This window comes from Schistocerca serialis, chromosome 2, assembly GCF_023864345.2.
Source record: "Schistocerca serialis cubense isolate TAMUIC-IGC-003099 chromosome 2, iqSchSeri2.2, whole genome shotgun sequence".
In the NCBI taxonomy this organism is placed as follows: domain Eukaryota; kingdom Metazoa; phylum Arthropoda; class Insecta; order Orthoptera; family Acrididae; genus Schistocerca; species Schistocerca serialis.
Genome location: NC_064639.1, coordinates 195286448 through 195310159, shown reverse-complemented (window position 1 = coordinate 195310159; position 23712 = coordinate 195286448). Strand labels below are relative to the sequence as shown.

At 45.2% G+C, this 23712-nt stretch overlaps 1 protein-coding gene across 1 annotated transcript in view; it reads left to right on the top strand.

Moving 5' to 3' along the window:
• The window catches only part of LOC126456934 (protein spaetzle 3-like), a 208997-nt gene that overhangs the window by 172830 nt on the left and 12455 nt on the right, over positions 1-23712 (top strand). Inside the window, exon 3 of the mRNA XM_050092870.1 lies at positions 21416-21769. Within this exon, the coding sequence (XP_049948827.1) occupies positions 21416-21769 (354 nt within the window). The remainder of the gene's footprint in view (positions 1-21415; positions 21770-23712) is intronic.

Here is a 23712-nt window from a genome sequence, read left to right as displayed (position 1 = left end):
TCTTTTTTGAAGTATAACAGTTGCTCTAGTGTACTGTTTTTAGACTTTCTGTTTAAAGTTCAGCTTTAATCTCACATGTGACAGTCAGTACTTACATCGAACTTGCAAGATTCTGTCACTAAAAGCCGATAAAGCTCATAAACAATCTTCATTTAACTCGATGTACAGTTTGTTGTTTGTTATTCTGCGCGCCAGAAATACCACGCAGCCAAATATAGCCACATACTTTGTTTCTATGCGATTTGCAAGTAATATCACACTCGAAGTTACTTCGTGGAATAAGAAAGGCACATCTCACTTTATCAAGATAAAAAATTCGAACTGTCAGTAAAATCACATACCATAAACATTTCTATTCTAACTGTCCATGATCTCTTTGCTCTCGTCGATGCGGTTTAGCAACATTTTAACAAAATCATCGGTGTCACTGCATAAACAATTTTAAGCACTGGTGATTCAGTTGCGGCTCCCCTCTACGACCAACGCGGCGTATCTCCTGGCTCTAGAAAGCGGGAACTCACGTTTCTCTGATTTGCTGATTCTGGTGACTGCCATTGAGAGTCGTACTTCTTATTTAACTTAGAGGATCCTCTAATTGACCAGTCATAACTCTTAAATGTAATTTATATTAACTACCACAATATACTTCCAAAATGCCAAATGAATTTCTATTACTCGTCTTATAGACTGATGTAAAAATATTGCTGCTCCGATATAATTGCCGGCTATTCTCTAATTTTTCCTTTCGCTCGGTGAACGTGACCCACTCAGCTATTCTACAGCGTTATTGCACATCCTCAGACATTCTTAACTGCTCAAAAATTCAAGATTCGGTCTTTAAGTTCACTTCCTATGAACCCCACACAAATTCTAGTATTATAATATGTTATCGACTTCAGAAAATTTTGTGTTTTAACCCTTTTACTAGCAGTGGGACCTACAAAGGGTTGACAAAAATAAGGAAACACCGGAAACACAACACATTACCCTCCCTAAAAAGGTGCAGATAACCCGTTGGTATTGAAAACAGTTTCCACTCGTCCCAGAACGGGTAAATAAAGGTCTTGTATGTTTTTCAACGGAATCGTCTACCATTCTTCCAGCAAAATAGTGGTAACGATGATGGAGGTCGATAGAGATCACGCGTCCTTCTCTCCAAAGTAGACCACAATCAATTGAGGTCTTATGACTGCGGTTGGCATGCGACATGCAGTAGTTCATCCTCGTGCTCAGAAAACCAGTCCTGGACGATGCGAACTGTGTGAACAGGGCCCTGTCGTCTTGGAACACAGCGTCACCACTGGGGAACAAACATTGTACCATGGCAAGGACCTGATCAACCAAAATAGTGACATAATACTTGGCAGTAATGCGATCTTGCTGAGTAACCATGAGGCCCATGGCATACCACGATATGGCTGGCCAAATCATCATCGAACCGCCACGATGTTTCACTCTTGGGACGTAAACTCGAGCAGGAGTTGAAAACAGTGTGAAAAATGATTCATCAAACCAAATGACTTTGTTCCATTGCTCCATAGTCCAGATTTGTGGCTTAGGCGCCACATTTTCCGATTACGGGCATTTACATCACTGATGAATGGTTTTGGAATTCCATCACGCCCACCAATTCCATGCTTATGGAGCTCCCTTCGTGTCGTTTTGGTGCTGACAGGGTTCGAGAGTACGACATTCAGTTTTGCAGGGACTTTGGCAGCTGTCGTCCTATTACACTATTGGCCATTAAAACTGCTACACCAAGAACAAATGCAGATGATAAACGGGTATTCATTGGACAAATATATTATACTACAACTGACACTTGATTACATTTTCACGCAATTTGGGTGCATAGATCCTGAGAAATCAGTACTCAGAACAACCACCTCTGGCCGTAATAACGGCCTTCATACGCCTGGGCATTGAGTCAGACAGAGCTTGGATGGCGTGTACAGGTACAGCGGCCCATGCAGCTTTAACACGATACCACAGTTCATCAAGAGTAGTGACTGGCGTATTGTGACGAGCCAGTTGCTCGGCCACCATTGACCAGACGTTTTCAATTGGTGAGAGATCTGGAGAATGAGCTGTCCAGGGTAGCAATCGAACATTTTCTGTATCCAGAAAGGCCCCTACAGGACCTGCAACATGCGGTCGTGCATTATCCTGCTGATATCTAGGGTTTTGCAGGGATCGAATGAAGGGTAGAGCCACGGGTCGTAACACATCTGAAATGTAACGTCCACTGTTCAAAGTGCCGTCAGTGCGAATAAGAGGTGACCGAGACGTGTAACCAATGGCACCCCATACCATGACGCCGGGTGATACGCCAGTATGGCGATGACGAATACACGCTTCCAATGTGCGTTCACCGCGATGTCGCCAAACACGGATGCGACCATCATGATGCTGTAAACAGAACCGGGATTCATCCGAAAAAATGAGATTTTGCCATTCGTGCACCCAGGTTCGTCGTTGAGTACGCCATCGCAGGCCCTCCTGTCTGTGATGCAGCGTCAAGGGCAACCGCAGCCATGGTCTCCGAGCTGATAGTCCATGCTGCTGCAGAGGTCGTCGAACTGTTCGTGCAGATGGTTGTTGTCTTGCAAACGTCCCCATCTGTTGACTCAGGGATCGAGACGTGGCTGCACGATCCGTTACAGCCATGCGGATAAGATGCCTGTCATCTCGACTGCTAACAGTCATTGGAGCTCGACCAACGCGAGCAGCAATGTCGCGATACGATAAATTGCAATCGCGATAGGCTACAATCCGACCTTTATCAAAGTCGGAAACGTGATGGTACGCATTTCTCCTCTTTACACGAGGCATCACAACAAAGTTATACCAGGCAACGCCGGTCAACTGCTGTTTGTGTATGAGAAATTGGTTGGAAACTTCCCTCATGTCAGTACAATTTAGGTGTCACCACCGGCGCCAACCTTGTGTGAATGCTCTGAAAAGCTAATCATTTGCGTATCACAGCATCTTCTTCCTGTCGGTTAAATTTCGCGTCTGTAGCACGTCATCTTCATGGTGTAGCAATTTTAATGGCCAGTAATGTAGTTTTCGTCACAATCCTCTTCAGTAACCGTTTGTAATGATCACTCAACAAGCAGTTTCCTCAGCGTTATGACTTAGCGGATGATGTTTTTCCTCTTTCCCCGTATGTGGTATAAATCTTCGATACGGTGCTTCTCGAAACATCAATGACTTCGGGTACTTTGGTTACGGAAGCACCCACCATATGAGCACCATCAATGTGCCCACGTTCGAATTCACTCAGCTGCGACATAATGTGACTAACAAGTAGACAGAACACTGGTCTCACCACGACTAACATTTGAAACATATTGAGGACACTGTCCACGTGCCGTTCGTGGTCGAACATAACAGCATAGCCTGCAGGCTTGACTAGAATCTGCTTTTACGCTCAAGATGCGTTTCTAGCCGTATTCTCTTATCTGAATCCCTGAGTGAGTCCACAATAGGTTATCACAAAGAACCAATGAGAGTTTGCTACATGTCATTGCTATGTATGAATGTCGCACTGGTAAATGGAAGCGTGTTAATGGTTTGCAGAATCCTTATAACTACAGATTGTACCTGTACATTGTGCTGTCTTCAAGTTTCATTGTTAATCCGCCGCTCCTTAGAGTTGCATCGAGTTAGTTAGCGACTGTAGATAGGCAGTCCAATAACCAGATTTGCAAAGTGCCTACCTGGACCATCCGTATCAAGGACTGGCATGCACGTGTTAATCCATGTACGCGCTAATCTTTTCCGTTTCACATATTGAGGATCTGCAGTGTGAGTTCAAAACTTAGAGAGATACTCTCTTCATTGACCGAGCGAGGTTGCGCAATGGTTAGCACACTAGACTCGCATTCGGGAGGACAATGGTTCAAACCCGCGTCCGGAAAGCCTGATTTAGGTTTTCCCTGATTTCTCTAAATCGCTTCAGGCACATTCCTGGATGGTTTCTTTGAAAGGGCACGGCCGACTTCCTTCCACATCGTTCCCTAATGCGATGGGACCGATGACCTCGCTGTTTGGTCCCCCCCTCAAATCAACCAACCCTATTCACTGATGTGTGTCTGTTTTTGTGCATTAATGTAGACTGTGCACAGTCTTCTTCTGAAACGCTAGAAGCGCTCCATACATTGGATAAAGAAACGGCAGGAAATATTTTTTTTCATGTCGTTAGTTCTGATTACAACATGAATTAAAATAACCATGTATTAATTTCCTTCAAACAAACAAAATTGGAGGTGAAAGGATTAAGCGGTATTCTATACCTCCAAAACTATAACGGACATTGACTTGAAAATTATATAGCAAATTCATGCCTTTAGACAGTTGCACAGCACATCGTTTCATTAAAATTGATCCATGGAGAGGTATAAAAGTGGAATCGTAATCTAATATGTGATCTAGTTTCTCGCTACAAGCTAGCAATCTGCACCACACAATATATGGCATTGCATAGCTTGGGGACCAGCCACCAGGGCTGCACTCCATACCTACAGCATCTGCAGAGGCTCAAAACTGCCTCTAAGACTGAACCACATATTGCTATACAGTACTCAAGGCACGGAATCCGTCCTCGGCTGTTTCGTCGAATTTATAAAGACCGAGGTGACGCAATGGTTTGTTCTGTCTCCACTGTTCTCCATGTCAAAGCGAAATGAAACTCTTAGCATCACTTCATTTCTTCTGCTAATCGTTGTCTGGTATTGCCGTCAGTAGGGTCTCCCACACCTCTCTCTCTCTCTCTCTCTCCCTCTCTGACACACCCACATACGCTCCTAACGGAACTAGAAATGCACATGCGCGCGCAAGAATGTCGGTGTGAACTCATCCTACTAAAGCAGGTAGGTGTGTGGGTAACTTAGACCCTTGTTAAGTCTGGTTTACACGAAAGGCGAACACAAGCGAACGAGCATTCGTAGACCATTTGACAGTGTTCATTACCATTCGCTTGTATAAAGGAACAAGTGTTCACAGCAGAGGGAACGGAAGAGAGTATGTAGCCCATGAACGCTGCCTCCCCCCACCCACACACACACACACACACACACACACACACACACACACACAAATCCACCGCCCCTGCCGACTTCGTTTTATGCAACCTGCATGTTATATCTGGCCTTCAAAAACTACGCGCGAGATTTTCATATTCTCTCTCTCGCTACGTGGAAACTATTAGTCCTATAGAAAAAAATTAACACGACTCTGGGCCCTGCGACGCTTCAGACAGCAAGGTGTCCACACATGCGAAAAATTGGCCAAGTGCGAGTAGAGCTCCCGAACTGAGGATTCCATACAAACTTAATTACGTATATTGATAATTAATCCATCGAGGGAATCGAGAATCTCGACAATTTTTTCCTGTTATCGGTATCGATAGTGACAATATATCGGTCCTTGGAATTCCAAAACTCTATCGAAGTCTCTATAGTAGTTCCTCAGACTAGCTCACACATATAAAAAGAATTGAACAGGTGACTTCATTTTACATGTGTAGAGAGAGAAGATGTATTAAAATATTTTTTATTTCCTTACTAGAACATGACTACAACTTACATTTTGTGCAATAATATTTCTCTATTATAATTTTGAATTGCAAAAAAATATTTTTTATTACAATTTAATAATTTTCGGATTTTTTTCTTTTACTGTGAAACCTTGCTTTTTACAAAATTTCATGAGTCTAAGTCAACGGGAAGTACCCTATCGGTTTTGATGCGTAAATTTGCGAGTATCAAAGTATAAGACGTAAATGGCGGTATCTTTTGTTTACATTGACTTAAAAGCTTCAATGTCTTACACCGCCAAGTGACCGTAGACCTTAGTATCTGACATAAATTTCAACTTGATACGCCTACCCATTCCTGAGAAAAAGGATTCTTAACAGACGGACAGACAAACAGACTGATAAAAGAAGACAGATTTTTTTCGTCTGATATTATTGCAAAATTAAGAATTTTTGGACTTTTTTGCTTTACCTTTACTGTAAAACCTTGCTCCTATCCAAACTTCAAGATTTGAGGTCAACAGCAAGTGCCCCAAAGGTCTTGATGAGTGAGTTTTCTAGAATCAAAGTATGACATAAATGGCCGTATATTTTGATCGTACTGACTTAGAAGCTTAAATGTTTTACACCACCAAAGGGACAAATGAGGTTTTTCTTTTGTAACCGTCAAGGGACCGTATATATCAGTATGCGACATAAATTTCAACTTGATACATCTACCCGTTCACGAGAAAAAGGGTTCTTAATAGTCGGACAAATAAACAGGCAGACAACATAGCAATCCTATAACGTTTCCGTTTCTATCAATTGAGGTACGGAACCTTAAAACAGAAGTTCATGTGAGGTGTAAAATGGGTTAATGACGTCACGTTGGCTCCAGAATTCACTACAGTTCTGCGCAACGCCGCCACGGACGTTTCACACGATATCACACTCTGTCCAGGGTACTGTCTTCGGTCCACGACAATGCCCCATGTCACTCTACATAGGACAGAGTCACACGTGCTGCTTGTTTTGAATATCAAATGGTTCAAAGGCTCTGAGCACTATGCGACTTCTGAGGTCATCAGTCACCTAGAACTTAGAACTAATTAAACCTAACTAACCTAAGGACATCACAAACATCCATGCCCAAGGCAGGAACCTGCGACCATAGCAGTGGCTCGGCTCCAGACTGTAGCGCCTAGAACCGCACGGCCACTTCGGCCGGCTTTGGATATCAAATTTTGCTTCAACCCCCCCCCCCCCCCCGCCCCACCCTATACTCCTGACTGGGCACTCGTGACTTCTTCTTGTTTTCTCGAATGAAGAAACCACAGCATGGCAGGCGTATTTCTAAAATGTCAACGAAGTGATTTTTGAGGGGTAAATCTTCCTGATCAGCGGAAATGCAAACTTCCACATCAAATCCATCTGCCAAGTCATTCATCGTTTCACGGCGGCAGACTGCTTTCTTTCGAGGTGACAGTTACGCAGGCATAACTTACGAGCATGTAATGTCTGAATATCGCAGTATTGACGTCCAGATGCATGCTTGGGTATTCATAAGGGGCACACCTTGTTCGTAGCAACGTACTGTTTCACATTTGGACTCTCCGCTTCCGGGCTACCACAGCGTGACGCACGGGCAAATATCTACAATCTCCTGCGTGTTGGATGGGGAACTCTGTTCTCACAGTAAATGCCGGATGACGACACCGCAATTATGACGTTAACGTGGTGAAGCCCCAGTCCTCATAACTTTTCCGGCACAGAAAGCTTCTTCCCTTCCCCCTCTGGCTTGGGCACTAGGAAGTGTTAATTCGGTTCTTTCGAGCCAGAGGTTAAGGTTGGAAATTTACAGTAAGCCTTCTTCTCTGGCAGCCATTTCTCACTGCAGGTAGTGCTCCGTGAGCGATATGCATTCCGACCGTTAAAACACGAGCATCCGATATCGTGACATTCCAGGTGCAACTCAGGATTCGAACTCTTCCACTCTCAAGTCTGATAATTTTTTTTCTTTTGGGTCATCTGTCTCGTGACTGGTTTGCTCCAGCTCGCCACGATTTTGTCTCCTGCGCCAACCCCTTCACCTCAGAGTAACACTTGCATCCACCACATTCAGTTATTTGTTGGATATACTCAACTATCTGTGTTGCCCTACAGTTTTTGGGGTTCCCGCACCTCAATCGATAAAAACGGACTCCTTATAGAATCACTTTCTTGTCCGTCTGTCTGTCCATCCGACTTTAAAGACCCTTTTTTCTCATGAATGGGTAGGGATGTAAAGTTGAAATTTATGTCACATCTAAGGTCTACGGTCCCTTTGCGGTAAAAAATTTAAGCTCCTAAATCAAAGGATACGGCAGTCTTTTGACATTCGCAAACTCACTCCTCAAAACCTATACAGGGTGAGTCACTAACTATTGCACGCTATAATAACTCCGAAAGTATGGTAGTAGCTGAAAAGTTTGTGGGACAAATATTGCATGTGACAACGGCGGCCATAATATGACGTTGGTTTTTTGATACTAGGTGGGGTCGCGGCAGAGATATGAAGGTCAACCTTTTTTTTTTTTTTAATGGGATGCTGTAGTCTGGTACTTATTTTCTGATAGCGGCTATCGAGACGAATCCAGCGATGTGTAACAGTAAGGTCTTTGAAAGTCAACGAAGGTCAAACCGGTGGCATGAACGTCCATTCACAGAAGGTGTTCGAAGCGATGACCATTGGTATCAGTGCAGTGCTGCAATCTTATCATCGACTGAGTGGTATTCCTTATCACATCAGCACTTATCGAAGCACATGCCCTGGCAATTCTCTCTCGTATATCGTGAGAATAGTAAATATTCGCCGAATACGACGTATCCATCTAACGTGCCATTGACATGTAAACACCATTCGACGGTTTCGCAATACAACACCAATGGAAACGGTAAGACTAGTATCGTCGAATCAAGCGAATGTGAATGATGTATTTCTTCGAAGAACAGGTCGATATGCTTCTCATTTACCGAGAATGCCAACGAAATTCAGTGAGAGCTAGAGACTCACACGCCGAACGATATCCTCAACGTATTCAGTCTACACGTCGTACATTTAAATATATGTATGATAAACTGAGAATAACTGGATCTTTAATGCAACGGAAACATATCCGGCAAAGGAAAGTTACTAACGAGGAAACGAAAATTGGTACTCTTGCCACTGTAGTTCGAGATTCTGGTGTTAGTTCGCATCAAATCGCAAGGGATGGTTCAAATGGTTCAAATGGCTCTGAGCACTATGGGACTCAACTGCCGTGGTCATAGGTCCCCTAGAACTTAGAACTACTTAAACCTAACTAACCTAAGGACAGCACACAACACCCAGCCATCACGAGGCAGAGAAAATCCCTGACCCCGCCGGGAATCGAACCCGGGAACCCGGGCGTGGGAAGCGAGAACGCTACCGCACGACCACGAGATGCGGGCAAATCGCAAGGGAATCTGGCATGAGCTACAGTAGTGTTATTCGTGTTCTGCATCGCCATAAATATCATTCTTACCACATCAGTCTCCACCAAGATTAACTGGTACGGATTGAATGCGTCGCATTGAATTCTGTCGATGGGCTCAACTTCAGATTCAGAGGAATGACACATATATTAATTTGATTTTATTTATTGACGAGGCTACATTCACGAACCATGGAAATGTTAATTTACATAACATGCATTATTGGGCAACTGAAAATCCATGTTGGTGCGGCAAGTTGCACACCAAAAACCGCGGTCGGTAAATGTGTGGTGTGGGATTCTGGAGGACAGAATTATAGGCCCCTATTTCATAGAAGGAAATCTTAATGGTAGGAAGTATACCACATTCCTGCAAGAAACATTAGGTCTCTTACTGGAAGAAATACCTTTAGGCACAAGGGACAGAATGTGGTATCAACACGGTGGGTGTCCGGCACATTTTCCGCTGATGGCTAGAAATGAATTGCAGAGACAATTCCCAAATCGTTGGATTGGACGCGGAGAAGATGTGTCGTGGCCGGCTCGTTCGCCAGACTTGACTCCTCTGGATTTTTTCTTGTGGGGATTCGTAAAAGGAGCAGTTTATAAAGACGTTCCAACTGCACTTGAAGATATGCGAGAGAGAGTCGTCACAGCATGTGCTTCGATAAGTGCCGAAGTGATAATGAATACGATAAGAAGATTGCAGCGCTCCATTGATACCAATGATCATCACTTCGAACACCTGTAAATGGACGTTCATGCCACCTTTTTGACCTTCGTTGACCTTCAAAGGCGTTACTGCTACACATCATTGGACTCGTCTCGATAGCCACTATCAAAAAATAAATACCAAACTACAGCATCCCATTTAAAAAAAACAAAGTTGACCTTCATGTCTCTGATGCGAGCCCACCTAGCAACAAAAAATCACTATCATATTATGTCCTCCGTTGTCCCATGCAACATTTGTCCCAGAAACTTTTCAGCTCCTGTCATACTTTCGGAGTTATTCTTGGCGGCAAGAGTTAGTGACTCACCCAGTATTTACAAAAAAAATTATTAAAAATTTAGATTGCATTGGTAATCTGTCAAAAAATCTCAGGAACTACGGTACGGATTTTGAAATGACACAACTTCAGAGACTTTACTGGTCTTATATACATATGATTTTTTTATGTATATAGACTGAAACGGCGAGTGAAAATTTGTACCAAGGCCGGAAATCGAACCCGACTCTCCTGCTTACTAGGCAGGTGCGTTAGCCACAAAGCCACCTTGGTACAGCATTTCAGACAACTGCATGGATCACACAAGGACGCCTCCCTCCTCGATCCAAATTCTCAGCCGGCCGCTGTGGCCGAGCGGTTCTAGGCGTTTCAGTCCGGAACCGCGCTGCTTCTACGGTCGCAGGTTCGAATCCTGCTCGGGCATGGATGTGTGTGACGTCCTTAGGTTAGTTAGGTTTCAGTAGTTCTAAGTCTAGGGGACTGATGACCTCAGATGTTAAGTAACATAGTGCTTAGAGCCATTTGAATCATTTTGAACCAAATTCTCACTGCCGCCCCAGTCTGTTTTATTTGGCTCGAGAAGAGAGGCGTGCCAGGGTAATCCGTGCAGTTGTGTGAACTGCTGTGCCAAGATGGTTAGTGGCTAACGCACCTGCCTACTAAGCAGGAGAGCCAGGTTCGATTCCCACATTGGTACAAATTTTCACTTGCCACTTCAGTCTATGTAGATAAAACAGGTAGGGATTTTGACATGGATTTCAGTAATAGTTAGAGTAATCCATGAGGAATGTTTGTGTGTATGATTTCCAAATATTTCGTGCTGATCAACTGAGTTACGATGAAGTGAAGTCCTCTGCCACTGTGGAAACGATGCATTTGCCGTCTAACAGCGATAGGCGTAAGGCCGGCCAGCTGCCGCGCTGACAATATCTGCCTAAGAAACATACTGCATCTGTAATGAATGTTTCAAAGCAAACTAATACTGGTAACTGATACAGGATTACGCTTCCATTGTTTGGGATCATGTTGCGGTATCCCGTAAAATACCCACTGAAGCTTTCCAAAGAGCAATTCGACATTTGCGTAACAACAATAGTCCTATGCCCGGCTTTGCTATTTTCTTCTCTGGAGACTACCGTCAAATCTTACAAGTAATCACAACAGGGACGAGAGCAGACAAAGTCAATGCACCTGCAGTTAATGTAGCTTGTGAATATAACTCCAAAAATAAATGAAAAATTACCATAGCTAATGCGAAATTACACGAAAATTTAAACTTAAAAAAAATTAAAACATTCTCGGCAGACTTAGAATTCCAAGGACCAATATCCTGCCCGTATCGATATCGATAACAGGCAAAAATCATGGAGATTCTCTATTCCTGGGATCGATGAACCATCTATCTATGTATGTACAAAATTAACTTCCTACGGAACCTCGGAGTGCCCATACCCTTTCTAGTACCATAGTAGTTATTTCCTCGTTTCCTATCATCCATTCCCTTCTTGTAGTTAGTGTTTTTCACATACACCTTTCCTCACCAATTCTACCATTTCTTGTCTTATCAGTCTTCTGTAACACCATTGTTTTCTCACAATTTACAATTTTAGTTTCGCACAACGCCATGCTACAGACGTACATTCCCACAATTTTCTTTCGCAAATTAAGACCCATATTCGATAGTAGTAGACTTCTTTTCGCAAGGAAACTCTCTTTGCCCTTGATAGTTTTATTAAATTCTTCTTGTTTCATCCATCACGAGGTATTTTGCTTCGTATGTAGCAGAATTCCTCCGCTTCTTATATTACATGGTCCCGCAGTTTCGATGTCAACGTGTTCCTCTCAGTTCTGCCACTCATAAATACTTTCGCCTTTGAAACTTCCTGGCAGATTAAAACTGTGTGCCGGACCGAGACTCGAACTCGGGACCTTTGCCTTTCGCGGGCAAGTGCTCTACCAGTGCTACTGGCGGAATTAAAGCTGTGAGGACAGGGCGTGAGTCCTGCTTGGGTAGCTCAGTCGATAGGGCACTTGCCCGCGAAAGACAAAAGTCCCGAGTTCGAGTCTCGGTCCGGCACACAGTTTTAATCTGCCAGGAAGTTTCATATCACCGCACACTCCGCTGTTGAGTGACAATTTCATTCTCTAATCTTTCGCCTTTCTTTGGTTTGATGTATTACTTTACTGCTTCCATTAACTTACTAATTTCCACCGACAAGTCAGTAGCCCTGTATAACCCTGCCTGTCTCAGAAAATCCCAGATTCACATACTAGATGGGTTTTTATTGATGGCAGGTGCCACGCTCAACGACTCACCGTGCTTTTGTTCACTGCCAGGTCTCCATACTGCAAGTGCCTATGAATATCTGCACTGCTTTTTTCCGCGAAAAGAAGCTCAATGGCAGCTCTCTGCTTTGGACGCACCTATGTTACAAACGCCATTTTGAAGGTTACGTCTAGCGACGCCACATACCGGAACTTGGATTAAACTATAGGGGCTGAAGTGGGAATTTTCCACGATGTTCCACAACAAATTAATTCAGTCAACCAAAATTGGTCGAGAAAAAAATAAAGTATTGCATTGTTTACTGCATGCCCTCCTAGATTACTCTTCCCTCCACTTATTTGCCAAAAACGGCAACGAATAACCCGCAAAATTACCATTACTGGAAAATACACCACTTAAACTTATCACAGAAAATTCTAAATGAGCTAAGTGTTTCAAAAAGTTATCCCGATTCCATAAAATTCAGTCTTCTGCGTGAATGAAGGCAAAATCCCGGAGTAAAGTTTAACATAGACATCAAAACTATACGTTTACCTTGACAAAAATCGTAATCTCGCTCGCTCCCCTATGTACGTAGCGTGCAGATAATACAGCCGGCCGGTGTGGCCGAGCGGTTCTAGGCGCCTCAGTCTGGAACCATGCGACCGCTACGGTCGCAGGTTCGAATCCTGCCTCGGGCATGGATGTGTGTGATGTCTTTAGGTTTGTTAGGTTTAAGTAGTTCTAAGTTCAAGGGGCTGATGACCTCAGATGTTAAGTCCCATAGTGCTCACAGCCATTTTGAGCGATAATACAGCACGGTGTTTGGCGTTCTCCGTTTGAACAGTTGCAGTTCAGTTACAACCGTGTGGCGTGATTATGGTTGAGAAGTATGGCATTGCACCTCCTACAGCTCAAAGCGTTTACCGATGGAACCAGCAATATGGGGATATTCACAGGTCGCCCCGGGGGCGGGGTGTCTTCCGAGACTTAGAGCACTTTCAACAGAGTTTTGCACATAGTCCATGGAAATCTACTCGTCGTACCAGCCGGAATTGAGCCATTCGTCATTTGTGTGTTTGGCTTGTTTCGCGGCGACGTTTGGGTTTCAAGCCGTTCATTATTCAGTTGCAATAAGGGTTTGATAGTGATGAGGAAGCCGGCCGTTGTGGCCGAGCGGTTCTAGGCGCTTCAGTCTGGAACCGCGTGACCGCTACGGTCGCAGGTTCGAATCCTGCCTCGGGCAGGGATGTGTGTGATGTCCTTAGGTTAGTTAGGTTAAAGTACAGGGCTATTACAAATGATTGAAGCGATTTCATAAATTCACTGTAGCTCCATTCATTGACATATGGTCACGACACACTACAGATACGTAGAAAAACTCATAAAGTTTTGTTCGGCTGAAGCCGCACTTCAGGTTTCTGCCGCCAGAGCGCTCGAGGGCGCAGTGAGACAAAATGGCGACAGGATACGAGAAAGCGTATGTCGTGTTTGAAATGCACTCACATCAGTCAGTCATAACAGTGCCACGACACTTCAGGACGAAGTTCAACAAAGATCCGCCAACTGCTAACTCCATTCGGCGATGGTACGCGCAGATTAAAGCTTCTGGATGCCTCTGTAAGGGGAAATCAACGGGTCGGCCTGCAGTGAGCGAAGAAACGGTTGAACGCGTGCGGGCAAGTTTCACGCGTAGCCCGCGGAAGTCGACGAATAAAGCAAGCAGGGAGCTAAACGTACCACAGCCGACGGTTTGGAAAATCTTACAGAAAAGGCTAAAGCAGAAGCCTTACCGTTTACAATTGCTACAAGCCCTGACACCCGATGAGAAAGTCAAACACTTTGAATTTTCGACGCGGTTGCAACAGCTCATGGAAGAGGATGCGTTCAGTGCGAAACTTGTTTTCAGTGATGAAGCAACATTTTTTCTTAATGGTGAAGTGAACAGACACAATGTGCGAATCTGGGCGGAAGAGAATCCTCACGCATTTTTGCAGCAAATTCGCAATTCACCAAAAGTTAACGTGTTTTGTGCAATCTCATGGTTTAAAGTTTGCGGCTCCTTTTTCTTCTGCGAAAAAAACGTTACAGGACACGTGTATCTGGACATGCTGGAAAATTGGCTCATGCCACAACTGGAGACCGACAGCGCCGACTTCATCCTTCAACAGGATGGTGCTCCACCGCACTTCCATCATTTCTTAAACAGGAGATTGGAAAACCGATGGATCAGTCATGGTGGAGATCATGATCAGCAATTCATGTCATGGCCTCCACGCTCTCCCGACTTAACCCCATACGATTTCTTTCTGTGGGGTTATGTGAAAGATTCAGTGTTTAAACCTCCTCTACCAAGAAACGTGCCAGAACTGCGAGCTCGCATCAACGATGCTTTCAAACTCATTGATCGGGACATGCTGCGCCAAGTGTGGGAGGAACTTGATTATCGGCTTGATGTCTGCTGAATCACTAATGGGGCACATATCGAACATTTGCGAATGCCTAAAAAAACTTTTTGAGTTTTTGTATGTGTGTGCAAAGCATTGTGAAAATATCTCAAATAATAAAGTTATTGTAGAGCTGTGAAATCGCTTCAATCATTTGTAATAACCTTGTAGTTCTGAGTTCTAGGGGACTGATGACCTCAGAAGTTAAGTCCCATAGTGCTCAGAGCCATTTGAACCATTTTTGGTGATTAGGAACAACAACATGTAGAATTCGGTGGTTTCATTCTGGACGTGACGATGGAAGATAGCACTTCATTTCACGTTCAGTGACGAGGCTGCGTTCTATTTAAGCGGAAAAGCGCGAAGCACCTCAACTTAATAATATGGGGCACACAGAGGCCACGTACCATGGTCGAAGATAAGATAGACCCACCAAATGGCCATGTACACTCTGTCACAAAAAAGACGCACCACTAAGGAGTTACGTAAATTATACATACAGGTACTGACAGAAAATATAAATTGTAAACTTTGGAAGCTGTTGGATGAATATGTAACGCTGCAGCGTAATTTTACCGCGCAGAAGGCAAAGAAAGTAAACAGGGAACATGTCGGTACCATGCCATGCATTCGTTGCAAATTTCATTCCGTGCACTCAGTTGGACAGTAACTATGCCATGCACGTGAACAACATACGCAGATCTCAGCATCTGAGACGTGTAGCTGGGCTCAAAGAAGCCGGTTGGAGTTACCGGCAAATCGCTCGTCATCTGAATGGGAATGGTGCCGTTATTCGACGATGCTGGCAGGAATGGGTGAATCTTGACTGAATACAGCTTCAAGAACGAAGCAGTCGACCTAGAGAGACGACAGAACTTGAGAATCGAGCAATAGTCAGAGAGGCACTCAGAATCTTGGATTCATTATTATCATCGATCCGACGAGCAACTGGTGACCACAAGAATTATTAATAGGTGGGCCACAGAAAGGAAGCTGAGCTCACGCCGTCCCATGCGTCAACTACCTCCGTACACCAATAAGCCCATGTGCAGTGGTGCCGGGCACATTCGTCCTAGCATCTCATTGAATGAAGTAGAATTGTCTTCAGTGGTGAGTCCCGCTTCGAACTGAACCCGAATACCAGCGATTACGTGTTTGGAGACGCCCCAGACAGTGGTGAGGTACCAACCTGACTATCGCCTACTATATAGCCCGACAGCCAGGAGTGATGGTCGCCGGTGACATTTCATTTCATAGTCGATCCCTTTAGTTGTCATCCGCTGTACCCTTACAGCACAGCGATATGTGAACAGTATTTCACAGCCTGTTTTGTTGGCTTTTGTGGCAAGCCACCCTGGGCTTATATTTCAGCAAGATAATGCCAGCCCGCACACGACGAGGGTTTCTAGTGCTTGCCGCATCTCTCCCCAACTGAGAACGTTTGGAACATTATGGGCAGGGCCCTCCAACCACCTCGGAATCTTTGCTGTGTCGTCCGAACAAGACACTGGCAGGGCAAAAGCACCACAGGCGCAAAGATGCGAGCTGATGCCGGTGCCATAGACTTGCCACTTGCGCGAGTTCCACCAGCGCCACGGGCGGCGCTGAGGATGAAAATATCGACTTCGCCTCGGTCAATTGCCGGCCGAGTACAATCCGCCAATGACCGGAGACAACGGACAGAAGCCTAGTCGGGAGGTAGAAGAGCAGCTCTCGCCCACTTGGTTATACACTCCTGGAAATGGAAAAAAGAACACATAGACACCGGTGTGTCAGACCCACCATACTTGCTCCGGACACTGCGAGAGGGCTGTACAAGCGATGATCACACGCACGGCACAGCGGACACACCAGGAACCGCGGTGTTGGCCGTCGAATGGCGCTAGCTGCGCAGCATTTGTGCACCGCCGCCGTCAGTGTCAGCCAGTTTGCCGTGGCATACGGAGCTCCATCGCAGTCTTTAACACTGGTAGCATGCCGCGACAGCGTGGACGTGAACCGTATGTGCAGTTGACGGACTTTGAGCGAGGGCGTATAGTGGGCATGCGGGAGGCCGGGTGGACGAACCGCCGAATTGCTCAACACGTGGGGCGTGAGGTCTCCACAGCACTTCGATGTTGTCGCCAGTGGTCGGCGGAAGGTGCACGTGCCCGTCGACCTGGGACCGGACCGCAGCGACGCACGGATGCACGCCAAGACCGTAGGATCCTACGCAGTGCCGTAGGAGACCGCACCGCCACTTCCCAGCAAATTAGGGACACTGTTGGTCCTGGGGTATCGGCGAGGACCATTCGCAACCGTCTCCATGAAGCTGGGCTACGGTCCCGCACACCGTTAGGCCGTCTTCCGCTCACGCCCCAACATCGTGCAGCCCGCCTCCAGTGGTGTCGCGACAGGCGTGAATGGAGGGACGAATGGAGACGTGTCGTCTTCAGCGATGAGAGTCGCTTCTGCCTTGGTGCCAATGATGGTCGTATGCGTGTTTGGCGCCGTGCAGGTGAGCGCCACAATCAGGACTGCATACGACCGAGGCACACAGGGCCAACACCCGGCATCATGGTGTGGGGAGCGATCTCCTACACTGGCCGTACACCACTGGTGATCGTCGAGGGGGCACTGAATAGTGCACGGTACATCCAAACCGTCATCGAACCCATCGTTCTACCATTCCTAGACCGGCAAGGGAACTTGCTGTTCCAACAGGACAATGCACGTCCGCATGTATCCCGTGCCACCCAACGTGCTCTAGAAGGTGTAAGTCAACTACCCTGGCCAGCAAGATCTCCGGATCTGTCCCCCATTGAGCATGTTTGGGACTGGATGAAGCGTCGTCTCACGCGGTCTGCACGTCCAGCACGAACGCTGGTCCAACTGAGGCGCCAGGTGGAAATGGCATGGCAAGCCGTTCCACAGGACTACATCCAGCATCTCTACGATCGTCTCCATGGGAGAATAGCAGCCTGCATTGCTGCGAAAGGTGGATATACACTGTACTAGTGCCGACATTGTGCATGCTCTGTTGCCTGTGTCTATGTTCCTGTGGTTCTGTCAGTGTGATCATGTGATGTATCTGACCCCAGGAATGTGTCAATAAAGTTTCCCCTTCCTGGGACAATGAATTCACGGTGTTCTTATTTCAATTTCCTGGAGTGTAGATCATTCACCAGGGCTCTTAGAATTGAACAAACAGTTTTAATTACACTTGCTATGTGCCGTGAAGTTTACCTACGATTATTTGCACTTAGCCATTGAGAGCATTTTTTTGTGGTATACCGGTCGCTGTGGCCGAGCGGCTCTAGACCCTTCAGTCCGGAAATCCGCTGCTGCTACGGTCGGAGGTTCGAAGCCTGCCTCGGGCATGGATGTGTGTGTGATGTCCTTAGGTTAGTTTAAGTAGTTCTAAGTCTATGGGACTGATGGCCTCAGATGTTCAGTCCCGTAGTACTCAGAGCCATTTGAACCGTTTTTGTGGTATATTACAAGCAATGTTGCAGACTTCCTTATTCAACTAGTCACAAAGGTAAGTAAACTTTTTTAACTCATTTGTGTGACTTCGTTACTAATTTGTTGGACTGTTGTAGAACCTTCGTTCTCCTATCCTGTTACCTGACCTTGGGACATAGCTTTGTAATAGTGGCAGGGAAAAATTGTCTTGGCTAGTGTAATGCACCAGAAGGCGTTTCACGAACTCACAGACTCGGCGTACCGTAACAACCGCAGCAACTCGGCCTCCCTACCAGCAGCGATGAGGCCTGTACAAATTGGCGACGAGAGATTACAAAACTGGCGACAACGGTTTACAAAAATTTTGATGATTTAACCCAACAATTTGACAGAATCTGGCACAATCTCCCTAGAGACGACATCCAACAAGTCTGTCACTCAGATGCCAAGTCGAATACCTACTTGCATAAGGGCCAGAGGTGGACCAACCTGTACTGATTCGCTCAATTTCTGATGCTCTTTCTCTTGAATAAATCATCAATTTAAAAAAAAATTATAATCATCTGTTTGTCTGTACACGTGCGTCACATCTACCTATTTCCGTCCGATTCGAAAAGTTCCTTAGTGGTGGGTCGTTTTTCTTCCGAGGTTTTCCGAGAACCGCGCGACTGCTACGGTCGCAGGTTCGAATCCTGCCTCGGGCATGGATGTGTGTGATGTCCTTAGGTTAGTTAGGTTTAAGTAGTTCTAAGTTCTAGGGGACTGATGACCAGAGATGTTAAGTCCCATAGTGCTCAGAGCCATTTGAACCATTTTTTTCCGAGAAAAGATTTGCGGCCCGTTCTTTATTGAGGAAAAGATTGCAGGAATCACATACCCGAATATGCTGAAGACCTAGCTTTTTCCACAATCGCGAGAACGTGTTGAAGATTTCATTTCTCAACCAGAGCATCGCCGCAGTGACATCATCATGTATGAACGTCTACCAAAGCTGTCTCGGCCATGGATAGACTGTAAAGGCCCCTGGTAACAATCAAACTTTGCCAGATATGACGATGTCTATCCACAATTTTGTCAAACAAGGACGCAGACGTACCAACTGAGACTGCTAAATTTAACCTCACTTTTGAAGCAACTGTCATTGTGTCGCAGTTGCCGCGCGGGACTAGCCGAGCGGCCTCAGGCGCTGCAGTCATGTACTGTGCGGCTGATCCCGGCGGAGGTTCGAGTCCTGCCTCGGGCATGGGTGTGTGTGTTTGTCCTTAGGATAATTTAGGTTAAGTAGTGTGTAAGCTTAGGGACTGATGACCTTAGCAGTTAAGTCACATAAAATTTCACACACGTTTGAACATTTTTTTTTTTTTTTTTTTGGTCGCAATTTGACACTAGTTGGAATGGCTACCAGTGTAGAAAAACTATTTCTTGCATTGACTTTAGCACTATGTATAAGAAAAAATAAGAAAACAAGACGCGGATTAGTTGAAATCGAGAGGCAAATATACCCATGGAAACCTGCGAAATGAAAGATTACACTCAGAACCTTATGATTAGATCAACTTTCTCCGGCGGACATTCCAACTTTTAAAATTGGCAATCACACTGAAAAAGAAGAAACCCGTATACGAAAATGTACGCTTATACATCGTCCGTCCGTGGAAGAAACGGAGAGCTTTTTTTTCTCTGTTGACTCCCACTTGTATATTGTGCGTAGAATACTGCAGTTCTTCTTGAAGTCTTCTTGCGTAATATATGGTTGGGCAAGACATCACACCTCTACCACTCCGTAGCCGCCAGTCCACTTTTTTATCCTTGATCGTAGTTTACGTAGTTGTGGAAACGCAAGTTACAGAGAGGTAAATTTTAACAAAATCCTTTTCCTCTAAACATGCCAAGCGTTACATCAACACAAACAACGTCCGCCACCTAGTCAAATCTGCCGGTAATCAAAATTTGTCTCGGACACGCCAGGCAGGATGCGTCAAACAGAGCAGCACACTGCCGAAAAATCTGAAAAACTAGTATAGTTTGACTAATTGTTTGATCGTGCACGGGCGCCTTAACTGTCGTACGGATCCCGCAGTGTACCATTGGCCACCACGGCCGCCTGATATCTCGATACGTGATTTTTCTTTTTTTGTTGTTGGTGTCTGTGAGTGACTCCGTCTGTATGCCTCCTCTTCCAACTGTTTTGGCGAAATTCGACGCCACATAACAACAATAAATGCAGGAGCTCTTAACGTGCTCTCGGAAGTATGGGACGAGTCAGAGATGAAAACATGAACATGAAAATATCCTAAGGCTGTATAAACAAGCATGTAAAATATACCGGGTGAACAAAAAGTCAGTATAAATTTGAAAACTTAATAAACCACGGAATAATGTAGATAGAGAGGTAAAAATTGACACACATGCTTGGAATGACATCGGGTTTTATTAGAAAAAAAAACACCCCATATTGCTAGACGAGTGAAAGATCTCTTGCGCGCGTCGTTTGGTGATGATCGTGTGCTCAGCCGCCACTTTCATCATGCTTGGCCTCCTAGACCTCAGTCCGTGCGATTATTGACTTTGGGGTTACCCGAAGTCGCAAGTGTATAGTGATCGACCGACATCTCTAGGGATGCTGAAAGACAACATCCGACGCCAATGCTTCACCATAACTCCGGACATGCTTTACAGTGCTGTTCACAAAATTATTCCTCGACTACAGCTATTGCTGAGGAATGATGGTGGATATATTGAGCATTTCCTGTAAAGAACATCATCTTTGCTTTGTCTTACTTTGTTTCGCTAATTATTGCTATTCTGATCGGACATTTTTTGACCGTTTGTATTTTTTTGGTTCTAATAAAACACCATGTCATTCCAAGCACGTGTGTCAATTTGTACCTCTCTACCTACATCATTCCTTGATTTATTCAGTTTTCAAATTTATACTGACTTTTTGATCACCCGGTATATCCTCGTAAAATAGGGTGGTTCTTCTGAAAATGAAAACAGTGTAGTCCTGTGCATAAATTAAAATTTGCCCCTTCATTGGTTTAGAGAGTCTTGTGAAATCGGAGGAATCTTTTTAGAACAGTGGAATGCGCTCTGTTTCAATGGCATATGTATGTGTGTGTGTGTGTGTGTGTGTGTGTGTGTGTGTGTGTGTGTGTGTGGGTGGGTGGGTGGGTCGGTGGGTGGATGTGGGTGTGTCCAGTAACTCACTGTGGGCTCTCCCTTACTTGCAGAGATCGCATCGAGAAGTTCATCGACGACAACAAGGCGCTGATGCGGCGGATGTACGGCGAGTTCCAGATGACTACGGAATATGGCCCGCCATACGAACAGCAGCAGCAACAACAACCAGGACGGAAGGGGCGGCGCAGCTTGAAGCGTGAGGCGGGTGCAGGGGCGGGGGCGGCGGGGGGCGGCACGCAGAGCGGCCAGCCCAGGCACACGCCCCCCGGTGTACCGGACCTGCACGCCGCCCCCGGACCAGACCCCACCGCCCCTGAGAACTCGGGTTCCGAGTCCTACTTCGCCAAGCTGCGCCAGTCCAGGCAGTCCTTCCGCGGCAACAACAACCAGTCCGAGACCGGCAGGTACTCTCGCTATAAGCTCGCCAGGATAAGTGGCACCAGCAGTTTATTGCATGTCTGCTCCAGCCGCCGCTATAGCCGCAACTACCAAGACGGGCCCCCTCACCACGCTAACAGTGACACGGCTGATGTTCGCCGCAAGATCTTAGCTACTCGTGACGCGCATGCGCACAGGTGACCGTCCTCTTACCGTGACTCAACTTCTGTGATAGCAGATAACAATAGCTGTTTTACTTAGTTTCACGTTATGTAGAGCGAAAAGAAAGCGACACCGCAACAAAATCAGTTTGCAAAGTATAACATTTATGCCATATTTACGGAGGTTTGTTAAGCCGGGTTCACACACGCAACGAAAGTATCGCCACAAGTCAAGTCATTCTGGGGTGGCGCTGTGAGCTGCCGTTCACACAGGACGCCACAAATCCTTCGTAATTGCGCAGTTTGCAAAATGGCGTCACCTGTCTCAGCTGATTAAACGGCTGTACATATTACTAAATAAGATGTTTTGGAAACATAATAAATGTAAAATATTACTTACCAAAGTGTTTCTCGTCTCTCTTGTCTCGACTACATGTTTTAAGAACCGGTCTGCAGCTTCAAACCAAGCAAGGCTGGGTTTATAAATACCGTCTGTAGCGCACCACACTTAAGTGATTTCAGTACTTTTTTATGTTCATTCATGTAAGCATTTCGAATACTTCGAATTTTTAATTTTGTTGTAGCTACATCAATTCCAGGTACATATTCACGCATACTGTTTACTGTTTCAATTAATGCAGCATCTCTCAAATTTCTGTCTTTGTATGATTCGCTTTTGTGGTTCCAAAGGCATTCTCGTTCTTGATACACCTCCAAGAATCTCATAATTGTCGCTGCTAACCACTTTTTCGACATATTAATAGCAAACGCACAAACAAAAGCACTATCTACGAACGAATACGCACTAGAAAGGTTTGAATCCAGCCGCGAGGTAGCAATCGAATGACGTTATTCGATTATGGAGAAGGCAAAATGGCGCAACAAAGTAGAACCAAGTTCAACTTTTTGTGGCGTGACAGAAGTTGCGCTTCTTAAAAGGGTGCCACCGAAAGCTAGGAGTTCACACATGCAACTACAATTCGACTGCAGTTCGCCATTAGCAGTGGCGATACTTTTGTTCCCTGTGTGAAACCGGCTTTATTCTCAGTGGTTTTGAAAGTCGATAGTTCTGGCAGTGTATCGTTCTCATTAATCGATAGTAGTAGAAGTCGATATTTTAGGACCATGATAGCACAGTAAATGCGAGCAGAAATTGAAGGTCGATTCACACTTGACGGGATGGGATAGTACGTCACGTCACGTCAAAACATTTCACAATAATTTTTGAGATTATTTCTCGTGGAGAAACAGCGATCTGGCTCAAAATACTTTACACTGGATTAAAAATAGTCTTGACCGCAATAAAATGTTTAGTTACAATGGTTACGGTTTCGGTGAGAATGAGACCACGTCCAAATCATTTATATAATGATGGTAGGCGGTAGTGGTGAGCGGAGCAGGTGCTATGCCTCCAGGAATCTCAACTAACCCACCACCGCCTACCATCACGGTGCAAATGGTCTTCAGATGGTCACATTCTCACCGATACTGTTAACCGTTGTAAATAAATACTGTAAAACATTTCACAATGTTTTTCAGACGGCAAATTCACACGAACCATCAACGGAACGCAATGGGGCAACAGATTAGGATATCTCAGGAAGAAATTTTTGACGTTGGTTAAAGAGATGTTGAGATCTGCTAAATTTGAAGTTAATTTTTACGGGCGTCACTCATGTTATAGTACTGCATTTTGTGCTTTTACCTCTTGTACTGAGTCTTTGTTAATTTACATTGCAAATGTTTCATGACGACTTGGATGTTTTTCCTATTTAATGTTGTTCCACAAGTTGAGTGAGACATTTGAA